A 20,738-nucleotide genomic window follows, 5' to 3' on the forward strand; every position below is an offset into this window, starting at 1 on the left:
CATTTCTTTCAGATCCAAACATAAGTTAATCCTCTGCGATTTCAGTCGCTCCTCAGACAGCAATATAGTGTTGGTCCAGATCCGGCCCACATCTGACCCGCGTGAAATCCATTCGGACCGGATCTGGGCAGACACTGTTTGCTGTCTGGGAGATGCCGGGTGTAAATGACTACTGCTATGTTCATTATTACATCCAACAATGAAACACCTCAGTCACTTAGGAGTCATACTTGTCTGCATCTCGGACTGATGGCTAGGGCTGCCCTTACGAAAAAGAAGTTTATTCAAGTGTGCTATTAGTATACTTCTTTTAAACTAAAATTAAAAGAGTTTACTTTCAGTCTACTTTGTATGTACTATTCAGATGTTCTTCTCAGAAATATACTTCAAATTGCACTTAAGTATACTTGACTTACAGATGCTGACAGACAAGTCTAAGTATATTTGGCCTGCTTGCTATTCGAGATATACTTAAAAGTATAATTAAGTATTCTAAGTATTCTTGGCTTGTAATTGTGCTTACTATTTTGATTGAGTAGCTTATTACTTTTATACTTATTACTTTATTACTTAATACTTTTTAACATAATATTACACACTGTCTTATAGACTAACATGTTCAAGTTTATATAGTAACAAGCTTTCGGGTGGAATAGCATATAGAGTAAATAAAATAAACATGTAACTGAACATGATATTGACACAGTGATACTAACCCACATAGAAACAGATACATTTTTAATGATTTTATTGGCAATTCTTCCCAGGTGTAAGAATTGGAACAGAATTAATTCATACTGGCTTCTATAATAACATAGATAGCTATACAAGCAGATACAATTTTAAATCTCATTACAAATCATCAAGCCAAATAGGAAAAGAAGCAAGTCTTTTTATGAAACATAAATGATTGGTAATACAACACTATAGTACTATGTATAATATCACTAATGACTGCTTTTTTAGTCTCTTTCAAATGGATTTGGCAAAGGTGCAATGTACAAATTGTCAACTGTTTCAACAACAACACATTTCATTTTTATCATATCAGGCCAAATGGCACTGATCTTTCCATTCTTCCTAACCTCATGTACAAAAGTACTCTCTACATTTATTTGTGAATCTTTACATAAAGGCCTGCTAGATTTAACAAGTACCTCAACTAAAGCACAGCAATGTTTGGTACATGCACAATATGCAGGGCTTTGATGGGCGCACATTTGTTTAAAAATGACTAAGTCATTAATTAAACAGAATGTACCATCTTTCAAGTATGCAGCACTGTTATATCTTTTCTTCAGTCGATCATATTTTTGAGTGTGATACAGAACTCCATTAACCAAGAAACGGCTGTAAGACCAGAAGCAGTTACTTAGATTCCCACATAACTTAGAAATCGCAAACCTGGAAGAAGTTGTGTCGTTTTCCTGAAATGGGGGATGCCCAAAAACCTGGACACTATCATTTAATTTTTCACATTTATCTGTTCTTCGCTTATTAAAATAAAGTTCTTTAACAAATGACTGGACCTTTGCACTCGTATGTTTAGCCTTTTCTGGCAATTCTTTCCACAACATAAATTTTCTAACTATTTGTGAAGGGACATTCTGTGTTCCATTAAAATACTTTAATAGAGTACCCATATTGGATTCAAATGGAAAGGCTGACGTAGCCCATAATGGTCCCCACTGTTTCACACTTTGTGCGATATGTGTGAGCAAGTGTATGTTAAAAGTCATGTGGTCTTTCCCATATATTCTTTGAAATTCTATTACAAATTTTTTAAGAGCCAGATCTGACAACAATACGCTTCTAGTCTTGATCTTATCCTGGAGTAATGTATATATACCAAACACCAATAAAAACAAATGATTCCAAAATCTGGCAGGGAGTATTCCTTTCAGTACAGGGAGAGCATAGAATAGGAGAAATGCTCGCCATTCTGAAGCTTTCCAGAACTTCCTTTCATTCACTGATCTTGGTGTCCTAGTTATCTCAACAGGAGGTTTTATTTTTAAAAGTCGCATATCAACCTCTTCCGTCTGTTTGCCAACGTACCAGGGGGCTTCACTGTTTGCTGTATCAAACCACAATGTGGACAGTTGCCGAGTGACTCCAAGGCACACGTTGTGTTGATATTCAGGAATGAAACCATTTATCATTTGGAAATGACTAAGCTTCATTAAAGGAGATGGCCCTTTGACTCCAAATACTGGCTCATTATCTGAAGCTGACATTGCATGACTGAAATGATCTCTTTCATTTCGAAGTGCGGGTTCAGGTTGATCGTATGGATAGGATTTACCACCTTTGTGATAACAGAAGTCACAACCATAAAAACCATTAAATTGCTTTGTGTTACGAAGCATTGGACGAGCCATTGAATCAGAGCTACAAACCACCACAAACACTTTAGAAACATGCCGGTTTCCCTGTGTGTCTTGCCAGTCAATACCTTCAGTCTCTAATGATAAGGCTTCTTTAACAAATGGTGTTAGTAATGTTAGCATGGATGGTTTACTTGGCCCAAACCATAACGCTGACATCAAATTGTGACTTTTTCTCAATTCTGGTTCCAGTTCAATTACCTGACTCTGAATTGGCCAAATGCTGCATTTAGAACTTTTGAACACTGGTGCACCATCACAATTCCAAATTAGCGTCAAATCATCTTTTCCAAGAACTCCACTGTCACATAACATTTGATACTCTTCACCAGACTGTATGTCAGAGAGAACCCCACAGGTTCTAGTTTTTTCATTAAGATTGACACCATATTCTTGCAAAAGCTGCTGAATCTGTGCATACAGGGGCAACACAAGAAAATAGAATCCATTCTTAAGGTTTGCATTGGCATCAAATTCTGTATTGCAAGTGTCACACTGAGAGGGACAGTCTCCTCTGACGCCTAGGTATTTTAAACAACTTTCACAATAAAAGTGAACTTCAAATTTAGATGAACTTCCAAAATCTTTGTGGAAAAGGTAATGTGAAGATGGGATCAGACCTGGAAACATTGTGTTAAACATTTCCAGTAAATGAGTAAGTGCTTTGCCTGTTAAATTGTGCCGTAACAGATAGGACATCAGCATTAATACACTTTCTCCTTTTGAAATAGGTGCACCAGGATACAAGGGCTTGTCACCAGTGACGGCTATATCTTCATTTCCCTAGAGGGAGAGAGAGACAAAATATTTAAAAATGTGAGCAGCAGAATGATCAGGAATATCAGTCCAGCTTATTTTCTTTCCTTTTCTTGGGTATATTTCCTAGAAATATTTACCCTGGATAATCACAAAATGGCTTCACTTTTTTCACTTTAAATCACTTTAACATATCCTAGCTGCAAACCAAAAATAACAGGGTATAAAAAATAAAAATAACAGGGTTTGGTACATTCTTGAATTTTAGAATTGCCCAGGAATTATATGTCATAATGGTGTCAATATTCTCATTAGTTTTTATTTGTGCTTTCATGGGTTGGTAATGCAGAATACTTTATTTGTGTCTGTCAATTCACTTCCGTATTTTGGCAAAACAGGTCTATGTGAACTATTACACTAACAAAAACACTGTGTCACAGAACCATTTACTACATACCAGTGATAATTCAGATGTGTTTTCTCCACTAGTACTGCCCTCCATCAAGTCTTCTCTGTCCACATAATTTTCATCTTCAGAATCAAGCATGTTCCCTTCAGAATCTGACAAGTCTTCCTCATTCTACAGGTTATAAATGAAAATATGATGTGAAATATTATCAATGAATGAAAAGGGTATTTAACCAAAGGTAAGACATGTGTGATATCTGTATTTACTTCTTGAATGTCAGCACAAAATAAACTGGTCCTGATGGATCTGTCTTTGTCCACTTCGTCTGGTCCACTGTTGGACGTATTACTCAGGATGTCTTTTGTGTTTGTTTGGTCACTCCCATTGTCTTTATCATCCTCATCCTTAAAAAAAAAATGGGAAGGATGACATGTCAAGGAAATTCCTTATACCTTTAACAATATATTGATAGTTTTAGCAATTTATAAAGTAGCCTAAAATAAATTAAAAAGTAAAAATGTGCCATAAATTCAGGCAAATACAAGACCAAAGAGGATAGATAAAAGTCCTCAAATTAAATGAATTATACATTATAATTGTTACTAAATAATTATTAGAATCAGTGTTGTTGCACATATGGACATTCGTTTGAAATAGTCACCTCCTACAGGAATATTGGCTTATTTTGATTGTAACAGACATTCATTTCATGCATTTTTAGAAGTTGTTGTCATTTATAAAGTACAATAAATCAAAAAGTATTTTTTTTGTGTAAATAGATTTGATGGTGTGCTGAATTTCATTAGATGACATAGCTTAGGTGCAGGCAAATTAATTTTATAGTATGTTTGTGTTGCCCTTTTATTTTTATTTCATTTTATTTTTTTGTAGTTTTTGCATCCTTATGTGGATAAACATAATTTGATAAGTACATACTCAATTTATTTGTATTTTTGAAATTCAATAAAAAAAATTATGAATAACATAAGAAAGAAACAATTCCCCGTAGTACGGAGCAATAGGCTGTCGGGTCCGTGTGTTTTTGTGTCCATTCGTTTTTCCTTTTTTAACCCGTAATTGAAATATTTGCTTATTCTATTATATTGAGCTTTTTCCTCCGAAAAAAAATGACTTTAAAGATAAAAGTAGCCTGGGCTAAATGTCGTTTCTTTAGAAAATTCAAGAAGTTATCCATTTTAAAAAAAGTAAGTTTAAACTAAATGCAATGCATCACGCTTCTAAACAGGTGGTCTGGTTGAATCAGACGGCACATACTGGGGGAGGGGCCACAAATCCGTGCCTACACTACAGTTTACAAACCCGTGGGACTGGATTGCGAAAGCGTGGGCACGGTTTATGAAATTGTGGGTGGGCTACAAATTGCTAAAACTGAGGGCACGGTTTACAAATCTGAGAGCGCGGATTAGAATATCGTGGCTAGGCTTATTAATCCGTGTGGGCACGATTTGTTAAACCGATCGTGGGAACAGTTTAAGAATTCGTGAGTAGGCCTAGCCTACGGTTTATAAACTGAGTGGATGGATGCAAAACCGTCCACGGATTGTTTTTTAGGGCCCGAGCACCGAGGTGCGAGGACCCTCTTGTATCTGCTTTGTTTATTATTAGGGCCCGAGCACCGATGGTGTGAGGACCCTCTTGGAATTGCTCCGTTTATTATTATTATTATTATTATTATTATTAGGGCCCGAGCACCGATGGTGTGAGGACCCTCTTGGAATTGCTCCGTTTATTATTATTATTATTATTATTATTATTAGGGCCCGAGCACCGATGGTGTGAGGACCCTCTTGGAATTGCTCCGTTTATTATTATTATTATTATTATTATTATTATTATTAGGGCCCGAGCACCGATGGTGTGAGGACCCTCTTGGAATTGCTCCATTTATTATTATTATTATTATTATTATTATTATTATTATTATTATTAGGCCCCGAGCACCGATGGTGTGAGGACCCTCTTGGAATTGCTCCGTTTATTATTATTATTATTATTATTATTATTATTAGGGCCCGAGCACCGATGGTGTGAGGACCTTCTTGGAATTGCTCCGTTTATTATTATTATTATTATTATTATTATTATTATTATTATTCTCTAAGATGAATCGCATTTTTGAGAGCCTAAACATGCTCGAAAAGTCATGAAACTTTGCACACACCTCAGAACTGGCGAAAATTTACGTCTGATATGGGTTTCAGAAGTGGGTGTGGCAAAATGGCTCAACAGCGCCACCTATACACGTTCAACGGTGTGCGCCTCGAGCTACGTTTCACGTACATGTATGAAAATTGGTATACACATGTATCTCTCCAATACCTACAAAAAAGTCTATTAGAGCAAAATCCGAAACCCAACAGGAAGTCGGTTATTTTAAATTTTATGAGCAAATTTTGTGTCATTATTGTCATTTCCATGCGTTGTATTTTAACGAACTCCTCCTAGAGATTAATTCAGATCAACACCAAAGTTGGTATGCCTAATCTAACGGCCTTTGCGATGTTAAATTGCGAAGATTTTGAGTTTTCGTTAAAGGGCGTGTCCGTGGCGGCCTGGCGAATTTCGTTGATTCACCATGAAAAATGAAGTTGCTATAACTCAGACATACAATGTCCAATCTGCCCCACACTTCACATGTTTGATGAGACTCCGAACCTGAACATATTTACATGCCCATATTTAGTTATAGTCATAGCGCCACCTATAGGCAACAGGAAGTGACATATTTTACACTTCGACACACTACTCCTAGAAATTTTTTGACATCAATGTCTTTTTTGTGGTCAGTCTAATCTAAAGGCCTGTGCGATGTTAAGTTGTGAAGATCTTGAGTTTTCGTTAAGGGGCGTGTCCATGGCGCCGTGACAAAATTCAAAGTCTCGCCAGGGGAATAAAAGATGTTATAACTCAGGCATAAAATGTCCGATCTTCCCCAAACTTCACATGTTTGATAAAAGTCCTGGCCTGAACAGATCTGAAGGCCAATATTCCATCGGGTGTGGCAAAATGGCTCGATAGCGCCACCTATACACTTTCAACGGTGTGCGCCTCGAGCTACGTTTCATGTACATGTATGAAAATCAGTATACACATGTATCTCTCCAATACCTACAAAAAAGTCTCTTGGAGCAAAATCCGAAACCCAACAGGAAGTCGGTTATTTTTAATTTTATGAGCAAATTTTGTGTCATTTTTGTCATTTCCATGCGTTGTATTTTAACGAACTCCTCCTAGAGATTCATTCAGATCAACACCAAAGTTGGTATGCCTAATCTAAAGGCCTTTGCGATGTTAAATTGCGAAGATTTTGAGTTTTCGTTAAAGGGCGTGTCCATGGCGGCCTGACAAATTTCGATGTTTCGCCATGAAAAAGGAAGTTGCTGTAACTCAGACATACAATGTCCAATCTGCCCCAAACTTCACATGTTAGATAGGACTTCTGCCCTTAACAGATCTACATGCCCATATTCAGTTATAGTCATAGCGCCACCTGCTGGCAACAGGAAGTGACATGTTTTACGCTGCGACAAACTACTCCTAGAAATTTTATGACATCAATGTTATTTTTGTGGTCAGTCTAATCTAAAGACCTGTGTGATGTTTAGTTGTGAAGATCTTGAGTGTTCGTTAAAAGGCGTGTCCATGGCGCCGTGACGAAGTTCGATGTGTCGCTATGGGAATAAAAGATGTTATAACTCAGGCATAAAATGTCCGATCTTGCCCAAACTTCACATGTGTGATAAGGGTCCTGGCCTGAACAGATCTGAAGGCCAATATTCCATTGGGTGTGGCAAAATGGCTCGATAGAGCCACCTATACACTTTCAACTGAGTGCATATACACTTTCAACGGAGTGCGCCTCAAGCTATGTATCACGTACATGTACAAAAATCGGTACACACATGTAACACACCAATACCTACAAAAAAGTCTCTTGGTATGAAATCCGAATCCCAACAGGAAGTCGGTTATTTAGAATTTTCTCTGCAAAATTGGCGTTGTTTTTGCCATTTTCAGGGGTTGTACTTTAACAAACTCCTCCTAGAGATTTATTCAGATCAACACCAAACTTGGTCAGTTAAATCTAAAGGCCTTTGCGATGTTAAATTGCGAAGATCTTGAGGTTTCGTTAAAGGGCGTGTCCATGGCGGCCTGGCAAATTTCGATGTTTCGCCATGAAAAGGAAGTTGCTGTAACTCAGACATACAATGTCCAATCTGCCCCAAACTTCACATGTTAGATAAGACTTCTGCCCTTAACAGATCTACATGCCCATATTCAGTTATAGTCATAGCGCCACCTGCTGGCAACAGGAAGTGACATGTTTTATGCTGCGACAAACTACTCCTAGAAATCTTTTGACATTAATGTATTTTTTTGTGGTCAGTCTAATCTAAAGGCCTGTGTAATGTTAAATTGTGGTAATCTTGAGTTTTTGTTAAAGAGCGTGTCCATGGCAAAAATGACAAAATTTGATGTCTCGCCACAGCAAGAGAAGTTGTTGTAACTCAGGCATAAAATGTTTGATCTTCCCCTAACTTCACATGTTCGATAAGAGTGCAGCCCTGAACACATCTGAAGGCCAATATTCCATTATAATGATAGCGCCACCTGCTGGCAACAGAAAGATTGGCACATATATGGAATAAGCATTGATATATTCCACTTATATTTATGAGTTTAAATGCATATTTCTCACCGTTCACCTATTTACTAAAGCCACTCGCTGCCGGTGAGCCCGGGTGCGAGGGCCCGTTCATCGCTGCTTGCAGCTTTAATTATTATTATTATTATTCTTCTCCAGAATGAATCGCATTTTTGAGGGCCTAAACATACTCAAAAAGTCATGAAACTTTGCACACACCTCAGAACCGGCGAAAATGTACATCTGATATGGGTTTCAGAAGTGGGTGTGGCAAAATGGCTCGACAGCGCCACCTATACATGTTCAACGGTGTGCGCCTCGAGCTATGTTTCACGTACATGTATGAAAATCGGTATACACATGTATCTCTCCAATACCTACAAAAAAGTCTCTTGGAGCAAAATCCGAAACCCAACAGGAAGTCGGTTATTTTTAATTTTATGAGCAAATTTTGTGTCATTTTTGTCATTTCCATGCGTTGTATTTTAACGAACTCCTCCTAGAGATTCATTCAGATCAACACCAAAGTTGGTATGCCTAATCTAAAGGCCTTTGCGATGTTAAATTGCGAAGATTTTGAGTTTTCGTTAATGGGCGTGTCCGTGGCGTCCTGGCGAATTTCGATGATTCGCCATGAAAATTGAAGTTGCTATAACTCAGACATACAATGTCCAATGTGCCCAAAACTTCACATGTTTAATAAGACTCCTGACCTGAACATATTTACATGCCCATATTCAGTTATAGTCATAGCGCCACCTATAGGCAACAGGAAGTGACATATTTTACACTTCGACAGACTACTGCTAGAAATTTTTTGACATCAATGTCTTTTTTATGGTCAGTCTAATCTAAAGGCCTGTGCAATGTTAAATTGTGAAGATCTTGAGTTTTCGTTAAGGGGCGTGTCAATGGCGCCATGACAAAATTCAAAGTCTCGCCATGGGAATAAAAGATGTTATAACTCAGGCATAAAATGTACGATCTTCCCCAAACTTCACATGTTTGATAAGGGTCCTGACCTGAACACATCTGTAGGCCAATATTCCATCGGGTGTGGCAAAATGGCTCGATAGCGCCACCTATACACTTTCAACATAGCGCGCCTCGATCTCCGTTTCAAGTACATGTACAAAAATTGGTACACACATGTAACACACCAATACCTACAAAAAAGTCTCTTGGTACGAAATCCTAATCCCAGCAGGAAGTCGGTTATTTTGAAATTTCCCTGCAAAATTGGCGTTGTTTTTGCCATTTTCAGGGGTTTTACTTTAACGAACTCCTCCTAGAGATTTATTCGGATGAACACCAAACTTGGTCAGTGTAATCTAAAGCCATTTGCGATGTTAAATTGCGAAGGATTTGAGGTTTCGTTAAAGGGCGTGTCCATGACGGCCTGGCAAATTTCGATGTTTCGCCATGAAAAAGGAAGTTGCTATAACTCAGACATACAATGTCCAATCTGCCCCAAACTTCACATGTTGGATAAGACTCTTGACCTGAACAGATCTACATGCCAATATTCAGTTATTGTCATAGCGCCACCTATTGGCAACAGGAAGTGAAATATTTTACACTGCGACAAACTACTCCTAGAAATTTTATGACATCAATGTTATTTTTGTGGTCAGTCTAATCTAAAGACCTGTGTGATGTTTAGTTGTGAAGATCTTGAGTTTTCGTTAAAAGGCGTGTCCATGGCGCCGTGACGAAGTTTGATGTGTCGCCATGGGAATAAAAGATGTTATAACTCAGGCATAAAATGTCCGATCTTGCCCAAACTTCACATGTGTGATAAGGGTCCTGGCCTGAACAGATCTGAAGGCCAATATTCCATTGGGTGTGGCAAAATGGCTCGATAGCGCCACCTATACACTTTCAACTGAGTGCATATACACTTTCAATGGAGTGCGCCTCAAGCTATGTTTCACGTACATGTATAAAAATCGGTACACACATGTAACACACCAATATCTACGAAAAAGTCTCTTGGTACGAAATCCGAATCCAAACAGGAAGTCAGTTATTTAGAATGTTCTCTGCAAAATTGGTGTTGTCTTTGGCATTTTCAGGGGTTGTACTTTAACGAACCCCTCCTAGAGATTTATTCAGATCAGCATCAAACTTGGTCAGTTAAATCTAAAGGCCTTTGCGATGTTAAATTGGGAAGATCTTGAGATTTCGTTAAAGGGAGTGTCCATGGCGGCCTGACAAATTTCGATGTTTCGCCATGAAAAAGGAAGTTGCTGTAACTCAGACATACAATGTCCAATCTGCCCCAAACTTTGCATGTTAGATAAGACTTCTGCCCTTAACAGATCTACATGCCCATATTCAATTATAGTCATAGCGCCACCTGCTGGCAACAGGAAGTGACATATTTTACGCTGAGATAAACTACTCCTAGAGATTTTTTGACATTAATGTATTTTTGTGGTCAGTCTAATCTAAAGGCCTGTGTAATGTTAAATTGTGGCAATCTTGAGTTTTTGTTAAAGAGTGTGTCCATGGCAAAAATGACAAAATTTGATGTCTCGCCACAGCAAGAGAAGTTGTTGTAACTCAGGCATAAAATGTTTGATCTTCCCCAAACTTCACATGTTCGATAAGAGTGCAGCCCTGAACACATCTGAAGGCCAATATTCCATTATAATGATAGCGCCACCTGCTGGCAACAGGAAGATTGGAACATATATGGAATAAACATTGATATATTCTACTTATATTTATGAGTTTAAATGCATATTTCTCACCGTTCACCTATTTACTAAAGCCACTCGCTGCCGGTGAGCCCGGGTGCGAGGGCCCGTTCATCGCTGCTTGCAGCTTTAATTATTATTATTATTCTTCTTCTCCAGGATGAATCGCATTTTTGAGGGCCTAAACATACTCAAAAAGTCATGAAACTTTGCACATACCTCAGAACCGGCGAAAATGTACATCTGATCTGGGTTTCAGAAGTGGGTGTGGCAAAATGGCTTGACAGCGCCACCTATACATGTTCAACGGTGTGCGCCTCGAACTATGTTTCACGTACATGTATGAAAATCGGTACACACATGTAACTCTCCAATACCTACAAAAAAGTCTCTTAGAGCAAAATTCTAAACCCAACAGGAAGTCAGTTATTTTTAATATTATGAGCAAATTTTGTGTCATTTTTGCCATTTCCATGAGTTGTATTTTAACGAACTCCTCCTAGAAACTTAGTCAGATCAACACCAAATTTGGTATGCCTAATCTAAAGGCCTTTGCGATGTTAAATTGCGAAGATTTTGAGTTTTCGTTAAAGGGCGTGTCCGTGGCGGCCTGGCGAATTTCGATGATTCGCCATGAAAAATGAAGTTGCTATAACTCAGACATACAATGTCCAATGTGCCCAAAACTTCACATGTTTAATAAGACTCCTGACCTGAACATATTTACATGCCCATATTCAGTTATAGTCATAGCTCCACCTATAGGCAACAGGAAGTGACATATTTTACACTTCGACAGACTACTCCTAGAAATTTTTTGACATCAATGTCTTTTTTATGGTCAGTATAATCTAAAGGCCTGTGCAATGTTAAATTGTGAAGATCTTGAGTTTTCGTTAAAGGGCGTGTCCATGGCGCCGTGACAAAATTCAAAGTCTCGCCATGGGAATAAAAGATGTTATAACTCAGGCATAAAATGTCCGATCTTGCCCAAACGTCACATGTTTGATAAGGGTCCTGGCCTGGACAGATCTGAAGGCCAATATTCCATTGGGTGTGGCAAAATGGCTCGATAGCGCCACCTATACACTTTCAACTGAGTGCATATACACTTTCAACGGAGTGCGCCTCAAGCTATGTTTCACGTACATGTACAAAAATTGGTACACACATGTAACACACCAATACCTACAAAAAAATCTCTTGGTACGAAATCCTAATCCCAACAGGAAGTCGGTTATTTTGAATTTTCCCTGCAAAATTGGTGTTGTTTTTGCCATTTTCAGGGGTTTTACTTTAAAGAACTCCTCCTAGAGATTTATTCAGATCAGTACCAAACTTGGTCAGTGTAATCTTAAGCCCTTTGCGATGTTAAATTGCGAAGATCTTGAGGTTTTGTTAAAGGGCGTGTCCATGGCGGCCTGACAAATTTCGATGTTTCGCCATTAAAAAGGAAGTTGCTGTAACTCAGACATACAATGTCCAATCTGCCCCAAACTTCACATGTTAGATAAGACTTCTGCCCTTAACAGATCTACATGCCCATATTCAGTTATAGTCATAGCGCCACCTGCTGGCAACAGGAAGTTACATGTTTTACGCTGCGACAAACTACTCCTTGAAATTTTATGACATCAATGTTATTTTTGAGGTCAGTCTAATCTAAAGACCTGTGTGATGTTTAGTTGTGAAGATCTTGAGTTTTCGTTAAAAGGCGTGTCTATGGCGCCGTGACGAAGTTCGATGTGTCGCAATGGGAATAAAAGATGTTATAACTCAGGCATAAAATGTCCGATCTTGCCCAAACTTCACATGTGTGATAAGGGTCCTGGCCTGAACAGATCTGAAAGCCAATATTCCATTGGGTGTGGCAAAATGGCTCGATAGCGCCACCTATACACTTTCAACTTAGTGCATATACACTTTCAACGGAGTGCGCCTCAAGCTATGTTTCACGTACATGTACAAAAATCGGTACACACATGTAACACACCAATACCTACAAAAAAGTCTCTTGGTAAGAAATCCGAATCTCAACAGGAAGTCGGTTATTTAGAATTTTCTCTGCAAAATTGGCGTTGTTTTTGCCATTTTCAGGGGTTGTACTTTAACAAACTCCTTCTAGAGATTTATTCAGATCAACACCAAACTTGGTCAGTTAAATCTAAAGGCCTTTGCGATGTTAAATTGCGAAGATCTTGAGGTTTCCTTAAAGGGCGTGTCCATGGCGGCCTGGCAAATTTCGATGTTTCGCCATGAAAAAGGAAGTTGCTGTAACTCAGACATATAATGTCCAATCTGCCCCAAACTTCGCATGTTAGATAAGACTTCTGCCCTTAACAGATCTACATGCCCATATTCAATTATAGTCATAGTGCCACCTGCTGGCAACAGGAAGTGACATATTTTACGCTGAGACAAACTACTCCTAGAGATTTTTTGACATTAATGTATTTTTGTGGTCAGTCTAATCTAAAGGCCTGTGTAATGTTAAATTGTGGCAATCTTGAGTTTTTGTTAAAGAGCGTGTCCATGGCAAAAATGACAAAATTTGATGTCTCGCCACAGCAAGAGAAGTTGTTGTAACTCAGGCATAAAATGTTTGATCTTCCCCAAACTTCACATGTTCGATAAGAGTGCAGCCCTGAACACATCTGAAGGCCAATATTCCATTATAATGATAGTGCCACCTGCTGGCAACAGAAAGATTGGCACATATATGGAATAAACTTTGATATATTCCACTTATATTTATGAGTTTAAATGCATATTTCTCACCGTTCACCTATTAACTAAAGCCACTCGCTGCCGGTGAGCCCGGGTGCGAGGGCCCGTTCATCGCTGCTTGCAGCTTTAATTATTATTATTATTCTTCTCTAAGATGAATCGCATTTTTGAGAGCCTAAACATGCTAGAAAAGTCATGAAACTTTGCACACACCTCAGAACTGGCGACAATTTACGTCTGATATGGGTTTCAGAAGTAGGTGTGGCAAAATGGCTCGACAGCGCCACCTATAAACGTTCAACGGTGTGCGCCTCGAGCTACGTTTCACGTACATGTATGAAAATTGGTATACACATGTATCTCTCCAATACCTACAAAAAAGTCTCTTGGAGCAAAATCCGAAACCCAACAGGAAGTCGGTTATTTTTAATTTTATGAGCAAATTTTGTGTAATTTTTGTCATTTCCATGCGTTGTATTTTAACGAACTCCTCCTAGAGATTCATTCAGATCAACACCAAAGTTGGTATGCCTAATCTAAAGGCCTTTGCGATGTTAAATTGCGAAGATTTTAAGTTTTCGTTTAAGGGCGTGTCCGTGGCGGCCTGGCGAATTTCGATGATTCGCCATGAAAAATGAAGTTGCTATAACTCAGACATACAATGTCCAATGTGCCCCAAACTTCACACGTTTAATAAGACTCCTGACCTGAACATATTTACATGCCTATATTCAGTTATAGTCATAGCGCCACCTATAGGCAACAGGAAGTGACATATTTTACACTTCGACACACTACTCCTAGAAATTTTTTGACATCAATGTATTTTTTATGGTCAGTCTAATCTAAAGGCCTGTGCAATGTTAAATTGTGAAGATCTTGAGTTTTCGTTAAGGGGCGTGTCCATGGCGCCGTGACAAAATTCAAAGTCTCGCCATGGGAATAAAAGATGTTATAACTCAGGCATGAAATGTCCGATCTTCCCCAAACTTCACATGTGTAATAAGAGTCCTGGCCTGAACACATCTGCACGCCAATATTCCATCGGGTGTGGCAAAATGGCTCGATAGCGCCACCTATACACTTTCAACGGTGTGCGCCTCGAGCTACATTTCATGTACATGTATGAAAATCAGTATACACATGTATCTCTCCAATACCTACAAAAAAGTCTCTTGGAGCAAAATCCGATACCCAACAGGAAGTCGGTTATTTTTAATTTTATGAGCAAATTTTGTGTCATTTTTGTCATTTCCATGCGTTGTATTTTAACGAACTCCTCCTAGAGATTTATTCAGATCAACACCAAAGTTGGTATGCCTAATCTTAAGGCCTTTGCGATGTTAAATTGCGAAGATTTTGAGTTTTCATTAAAGGGCGTGTCCATGGCGGCCTGACAAATTTCGATGTTTCGCCATGAAAAAGGAAGTTGCTGTAACTCAGACATACAATGTCCAATCTGCCCCAAACTTCACATGTTAGATAAGACTTCTGCCCTTAACAGATCTACATGCCCATATTCAGTTATAGTCATAGCGCCACCTGCTGGCAACAGGAAGTGACATGTTTTACGCTGCGACAAACTACTCCTTGAATTTTTATGACATCAATGTTATTTTTGTGGTCAGTCTAATCTAAAGACCTGTGTGATGTTTAGTTGTGAAGATCTTGAGTTTTCTTTAAAAGGCGTGTCCATGGCGCCGTGACGAAGTTCGATGTGTCGCAATGGGAATAAAAGATGTTATAACTCAGGCATAAAATGTCCGATCTTGCCCAAACTTCACATGTGTGATAAGGGTCCTGGCCTGAACAGATCTGAAGGCCAATATTCCATTGGGTGTGGCAAAATGGCTCGATAGCGCCACCTATACACTTTCAACTGAGTGCATATACACTTTCAACGGAGTGCGCCTCAAGCTATGTTTCACGTACATGTACAAAAATCGGTACACACATGTAACACACCAATACCTACAAAAAAGTCTCTTGGTATGAAATCCGAATCCAAACAGGAAGTCGGTTATTTAGAATTTTCTCTGCAAAATTGGTGTTGTTTTTTCCATTTTCAGGGGTTGTACTTTATGAAACTCCTCTTCGAGATTTATTCAGATCAACACCAAACTTGGTCAGTTAAATCTAAAGGCCTTTGCGATGTTAAATTGCGAAGATCTTGAGGTTTCGTTAAAGGGCGTGTCCATGGCGGCCTGGCAAATTTCGATGTTTCGCAATGAAAAAGGAAGTTGCTGTAACTCAGACATACAATGTCCAATCTGCCCCAAACTTCACATGTTAGATAAGACTTCTGCCCTTAACAGATCTACATGCCCATATTCAGATATAGTCATAGTGCCACCTGCTGGCAACAGGAAGTGACATGTTTTACGCTGCGACAAACTACTCCTAGAAATCTTTTGACATTAATGTATTTTTTTGTGGTCAGTCTAATCTAAAGGCCTGTGCAATGTTAAATTGCGGAGATCTTCAGTTTTTGTTAAAGGGCGTGTCCATGGCGCCATGACAAAATTTGATGTCTCGCCACAGCAAGAGAAGTTGTTGTAACTCAGGCATAAATTGTTCGATCTTCCCCAGACTCCGCATGTTCGATAAGAGTCCTGGCCTGAACACATCTGAAGGCCAATTTTCCACTATAATGATAGCGCCACCTGCTGGCAACAGAAAGATTGGCACATATATGGAATAAACATTGATATATTCCACTTATATTTATGAGTTTAAATGCATATTTCTCACCGTTCACCTATTTACTAAAGCCATTCGCTACCGGTGAGACCGGGTGCGAGGGCCCGTTCATCGCTGCTCACAGCTTTAATTATTATTATTCTTCTCTAAGATGAATCGCATTTTTGAGAGCCTAAACATGCTCGAAAAGTCATGAAACTTTGCATTAACCTCAGAACTGGCAAAAATTTACGTCTGATATGGGTTTCAGAAGTGGGTGTGGCAAAATGGCTCGACAGCACCACCTATACACGTTCAACGGTGTGCGCCTCGAGCTACGTTTCACGTACATGTATGAAAATTGGTATACACATGTATCTCTCCAATACCTACAAAAAAGTCTCTTGGAGCAAAATCCGAAACCCAACAGGAAGTCGGTTATTTTTAATTTTATGAGCAAATTTTGTGTCATTTTTGTCATTTCCATGCGTCGTATTTTAAAGAACTCCTCCTAGAGATTAATTCAGATCAACACCAAAGTTGGTATGCCTAATCTAAAGGCCTTTGCGATGTTAAATTGCGAAGATTTTGAGTTTTCGTTAAAGGGCGTGTCCGTGGCGGCCTGGCGAATTTCGATGATTCGCCATGAAAAATGAAGTTGCTATAACTCAGACATACAATGTCCAATGTGTCCAAAACTTCACATGTTTAATAAGACTCCTGACCTGAACAGATTGACATGCCCATATTCAGTTATAGTCATAGCGCCACCTATAGGCAACAGGAAGTGACATATTTTACACTGCGACTAACTACTCCTAGAAATTTTATGACATCAATGTCTTTGTTGTGGTCAGTCTAATCTAAAGGCCTGTGCGATGTTAAATTGTGAAGATCTTGAATTTTCGTTAAAAGGCGTGTCCATGGCGCCATGACGAAGTTCAATGTCTCGCCAAGGGAATAAAATATGTTATAACTCAGGCATAAAATGTCCGATCTTCCCCAAACTTCACATGTGTGATAAGAGTCCTGGCCTGAACACATCTGTAGGCCAATATTCCATCGGGTGTGGCAAAATGGCTCGATTGCGCCACCTATACACTTTCAACATAGCGCGCCTCGAGCTCCGTTTCAAGTACATGTACAAAAATCGGTACACACATGTAACACACCAGTACCTACAAAAAAGTCTCTTGGTACGAAATCCTAATCCCAACAGGAAGTCGGTTATTTTGAAATTTCCCTGCAAAATTGGCGTTGTTTTTGCCATTTTCAGGGGTTGTACTTTAACGAACTCCTCCTAGAGATTTATTCAGATGAACACCAAACTTGGTCAGTGTAATCTAAAGCCATTTGCGATGTTAAATTGCGAAGGACTTGAGGTTTCGTTAAAGGGCGTGTCCATGGTGGCCTGACAAATTTCGATGTTTAGCCATGAAAAAGGAAGTTGCTGTAACTCAGACATACAATGTCCAATCTGCCCCAAACTTCACATGTTGGATAAGATTTTTGACCTGAACAGATCTACATGCCAATTTTCAGTTATAGTCATAGCGCCACCTATTGGCAACAGGAAGTGAAATATTTTACACTGTGACAAACTACTCCTAGAAATTTTATGACATCAATGTTATTTTTGTGGTCCGTCTAATCTAAAGACCTGTGTGATGTTTAGTTGTGAAGATCTTGAGTTTTCGTTAAAAGGCGTGTCCATGGCGCCGTGACGAAGTTTGATGTGTCGCCATGGGAATAAAAGATGTTATAACTCAGGCATAAAATGTCCGATCTTACCCAAACTTCACATGTGTGATAAGGGTCCTGGCCTGAACAGATCTGAAGGTCAATATTCCATTGGGTGTGGCAAAATGGCTCAATAGCGCCACCTATACACTTTCAACTGAATGCATATACACTTTCAATGGAGTGCGCCTCAAGCTATGTTTCACGTACATGTACAAAAATCGGTACACACATGTAACACACCAATATCTACGAAAAAGTCTCTTGGTACGAAATCCGAATCCAAACAGGAAGTCAGTTATTTAGAATGTTCTCTGCAAAATTGGTGTTGTTTTGGCATTTTCAGGGGTTGTACTTTAACGAACTCCTCCTAGAGATTTATTCAGATCAACATCAAACTTAGTAAAAAAAATACTAATGTATTTTTTGTGGTCAGTTTAATCTAAATGCCTGTGCAATGTTAAATTGTGGAGATCTTCAGTTTTTGTTAAAGGGCATGTCCATGGCGCCATGACAAAATTTGATGTCTCGCCACAGCAAGAGAAGTTGTTGTAACTCAGGCATAAAATGTTCAATCTTCCCCAGACTCCGCATGTTCGATAAGAGTCCTGGCCTGAACACATCTGAAGGCCAATATTCCATTATAATGATAGCGCCACCTGCTGGCAACAGAAAGATTGGCACATATATGGAATAAACTTTGATATATTCCACTTATATTTATGAGTTTAAATGCATATTTCTCACCGTTCGCCTATTTACTAAAGCCACTCGCTGCCGGTGAGCCCGGGTGCGAGGGCCCGTTCATCGCTGCTTGCAGCTTTAATTATTATTATTATTATTCTTCTTCTCTAAGATGAATCGAATTTTTTGAGAGCCTAAACATGCTCGAAAAGTCATGAAACTTTGCACACACCTCAGAACTGGCGAAAATTTACGTCTGATATGGGTTTCAGAAGAGGGTGTGGCAAAATGGCTCGACAGCGCCACCTATACACTTTCAACGGTGTGCGCCTCGAGCTACGTTTCACGTACATGTATGAAAATTGGTATACACATGTATCTCTCCAATACCTACAAAAAAGTCTCTTGGAGCAAAATCCGAAACCCAACAGGAAGTCGGTTATTTTTAATTTTATGACCAAATTTTGTGTCATTTTTGTCATTTCCATGCATTGTATTTTAACGAACTCCTCCTAGAGATTAATTCAGATCAACACCAAAGTTGGTATGCCTAATCTAAAGGCCTTTGCGATGTTAAATTGCGAAGATTTTGAGTTTTCGTTAAAGGGCGTGTCCGTGGCGGCCTGGCGAATTTCGATGATTCGCCATGAAAAATGAAGTTGCTATAACTCAGACATACAATGTCCAATCTGCCCCAAACTTCACATGTTTGATGAGACTCCGAACCTGAACAGATTGACATGCCCATATTCAGTTATAGTCATAGCGCCACCTATTGGCAACAGGAAGTGACATATTTTACACTGCGACTAACTACTCCTAGAAATTTTATGACATCAATGTCTTTTTTGTGGTCAGTCTAATCTAAAGGCCTGTGCGATGTTAAGTTGTGAAGATCTTGAGTTTTCGTTAAGGGGCGTGTCCATGGCGCCGTGACAAAATTCAAAGTCTTGCCATGGGAATAAAAGATGTTATAACTCAGGCATAAAATGTCCGATCTTCCCCAAACTTCACATGTTTGATAAAAGTCCTGGCCTGAACAGATCTGAAGGCCAATATTCCATCGGGTGTGGCAAAATGGCTCGATAGCGCCACCTATACACTTTCAACTGAGTGCATATACACTTTCAACGGAGTGCGCCTCAAGCTATGTATCACGTACATGTACAAAAATCGGTACACACATGTAACACACCAATATCTACGAAAAAGTCTCTTGGTACGAAATCCGAATCCAAACAGGAAGTCAGTTATTTAGAATGTTCTCTGCAAAATTGGTGTTGTTTTGGCATTTTCAGGGGTTGTACTTTAACGAACTCCTCCTAGAGATTTATTCAGATCAACATCAAACTTAGTAAAAAAAATACTAATGTATTTTTTGTGGTCAGTTTAATCTAAATGCCTGTGCAATGTTAAATTGTGGAGATCTTCAGTTTTTGTTAAAGGGCATGTCCATGGCGCCATGACAAAATTTGATGTCTCGCCACAGCAAGAGAAGTTGTTGTAACTCAGGCATAAAATGTTCAATCTTCCCCAGACTCCGCATGTTCGATAAGAGTCCTGGCCTGAACACATCTGAAGGCCAATATTCCATTATAATGATAGCGCCACCTGCTGGCAACAGAAAGATTGGCACATATATGGAATAAACTTTGATATATTCCACTTATATTTATGAGTTTAAATGCATATTTCTCACCGTTCGCCTATTTACTAAAGCCACTCGCTGCCGGTGAGCCCGGGTGCGAGGGCCCGTTCATCGCTGCTTGCAGCTTTAATTATTATTATTATTATTCTTCTTCTCTAAGATGAATCGAATTTTTTGAGAGCCTAAACATGCTCGAAAAGTCATGAAACTTTGCACACACCTCAGAACTGGCGAAAATTTACGTCTGATATGGGTTTCAGAAGAGGGTGTGGCAAAATGGCTCGACAGCGCCACCTATACACTTTCAACGGTGTGCGCCTCGAGCTACGTTTCACGTACA

General features: G+C 39.2%; 1 protein-coding gene across 1 annotated transcript in view; it reads right to left on the reverse strand.

Moving 5' to 3' along the window:
• Positions 1-335: 335 nt before the first annotated feature.
• LOC132142096 (uncharacterized) overlaps positions 336-20,738 on the reverse strand; it is a 43,320-nt gene continuing 22,917 nt past the window's right edge. The window contains exons 2-4 of the mRNA XM_059551736.1: positions 3,819-3,956; positions 3,601-3,723; positions 336-3,170 (exon numbers count right to left, since the gene is read on the reverse strand). Of these exons, the coding sequence (XP_059407719.1) occupies positions 963-3,170; positions 3,601-3,723; positions 3,819-3,956 (2,469 nt within the window). The 3' untranslated portion in view covers positions 336-962. The remainder of the gene's footprint in view (positions 3,171-3,600; positions 3,724-3,818; positions 3,957-20,738) is intronic.

This window comes from Carassius carassius, chromosome 6 (genome assembly GCF_963082965.1).
Source record: "Carassius carassius chromosome 6, fCarCar2.1, whole genome shotgun sequence".
NCBI classification, from domain to species: domain Eukaryota; kingdom Metazoa; phylum Chordata; class Actinopteri; order Cypriniformes; family Cyprinidae; genus Carassius; species Carassius carassius.